The sequence below is a fragment of the Myotis brandtii genome, unplaced genomic scaffold, assembly GCF_000412655.1.
Source record: "Myotis brandtii unplaced genomic scaffold, ASM41265v1 scaffold6, whole genome shotgun sequence".
In the NCBI taxonomy this organism is placed as follows: Eukaryota; Metazoa; Chordata; class Mammalia; order Chiroptera; family Vespertilionidae; genus Myotis; species Myotis brandtii.
The window spans coordinates 3,978,838-3,979,921 of record NW_005370271.1 but is presented as its reverse complement, the minus strand read 5'-3'; the positions used below and the strand labels follow the sequence as shown (position 1 = coordinate 3,979,921).

Here is a 1,084-nt window from a genome sequence, read left to right as displayed (position 1 = left end):
GTGGTGGATGGCTCTTAGCCAGCCCGTGGCCCCTCCTCCCTCCTTTCCTTTCCACCCTCTGACCCTCGAGGACAAACCAGTCCCAGCCCCGCTTCTGTCCCTCCTTGTCTGGGCCCCTGTCCCTCTGCTCGGTCTCCATTCTGTCCCACTTTCTCTTATTCCTGCCTCTCTCCGTCCCACGGGCCCCTCCCTAGACCTCTCCTCGGCCTCTCCCTCCTCGGGTCCCTCTGACTTCCTCTCCTGCGTCTGCCGCGCCCCTCCTTCCTCCCCCTCCCTACCCCCCAACCCGACCCTCAACAGAGGCGGCTGTGACCTTGGGGCAGGTTCTGGGTGTCCTGGGCTCTGGCATTGGGGATGGGAGCAGCGGTGGCGGTGGGGACGGGGCTGAGAGAGAGCAGCAGCAGCATCAGGACCAGTGGGCCCCACATGGCGAGGCAGTCGGGGCTGCAGGGAGGGGCGAGAGGGTGACGGCTGGGTGGTCAGAGGCTCACCCTTGGTCCGGCACCTCCTCCCACCCTGTCCAACCTCTCTCCTCCCCTCCCCTCCCCTCCTCCCCCTCCGTGTGCCAGGCCCAGCGCCCCGGAGGCCCGCCCTCACTCCAGGCCTCAGTCACCCCGCACCTGTCCACAGCCCGGTCACCAGCCTCGGGAACCCCAAGGACTGTTAAATGCAGACAGTTGCCGGAGCGGCTCCTGGAGCTCTGGGCGCCAGCTCGATTTTTAACCACGCCCCCACGACTGGCCACGCCCCCGCCTCGAGCCACGCCCACCCACTGTGACACCGCCCCTCGCAATGGACACGCCCCCAGGACATAGCCACGCCCCGTTCTTTAACCACACCCTCCGAGTCCAGACAAATCCTCACCCGCTGGACACACCCTGTCATCACAGGCCACGCCCCTAAGCCAGAGCCACCTGTGCAGCGAGACCCTGAGTCCCATCCCACCTTGTCCTCTTCCCAGATGCGAGTCCCAGCCCTGAGGGAGCCCCCAGCCCAGTCGTCCCAGGAGCCCGGCGCCTGGGGGTTCTCATGAGCGTGAGCTCGCGGGTCTGCGCAGCTCCCTCCCGTCACCCCTCTGCCCTGC

At 67.3% G+C, this 1,084-nt stretch overlaps 1 protein-coding gene across 2 annotated transcripts in view; it reads right to left on the bottom strand.

Annotated features, from left to right (window-relative positions):
• Positions 1 to 313: 313 nt before the first annotated feature.
• The window catches only part of LOC102261038 (RB-associated KRAB zinc finger protein-like), a 19,734-nt gene continuing 18,963 nt past the window's right edge, over positions 314 to 1,084 (bottom strand). For both annotated transcript variants that reach the window (XR_001364650.1, XM_014550340.1), the window contains one exon: positions 314 to 444. Coding sequence is in view for 1 of the 2 variants with exons in the window: in XM_014550340.1 (XP_014405826.1) it covers positions 407 to 444 (38 nt within the window). In the remaining variant the exon portion in view is untranslated. The remainder of the gene's footprint in view (positions 445 to 1,084) is intronic.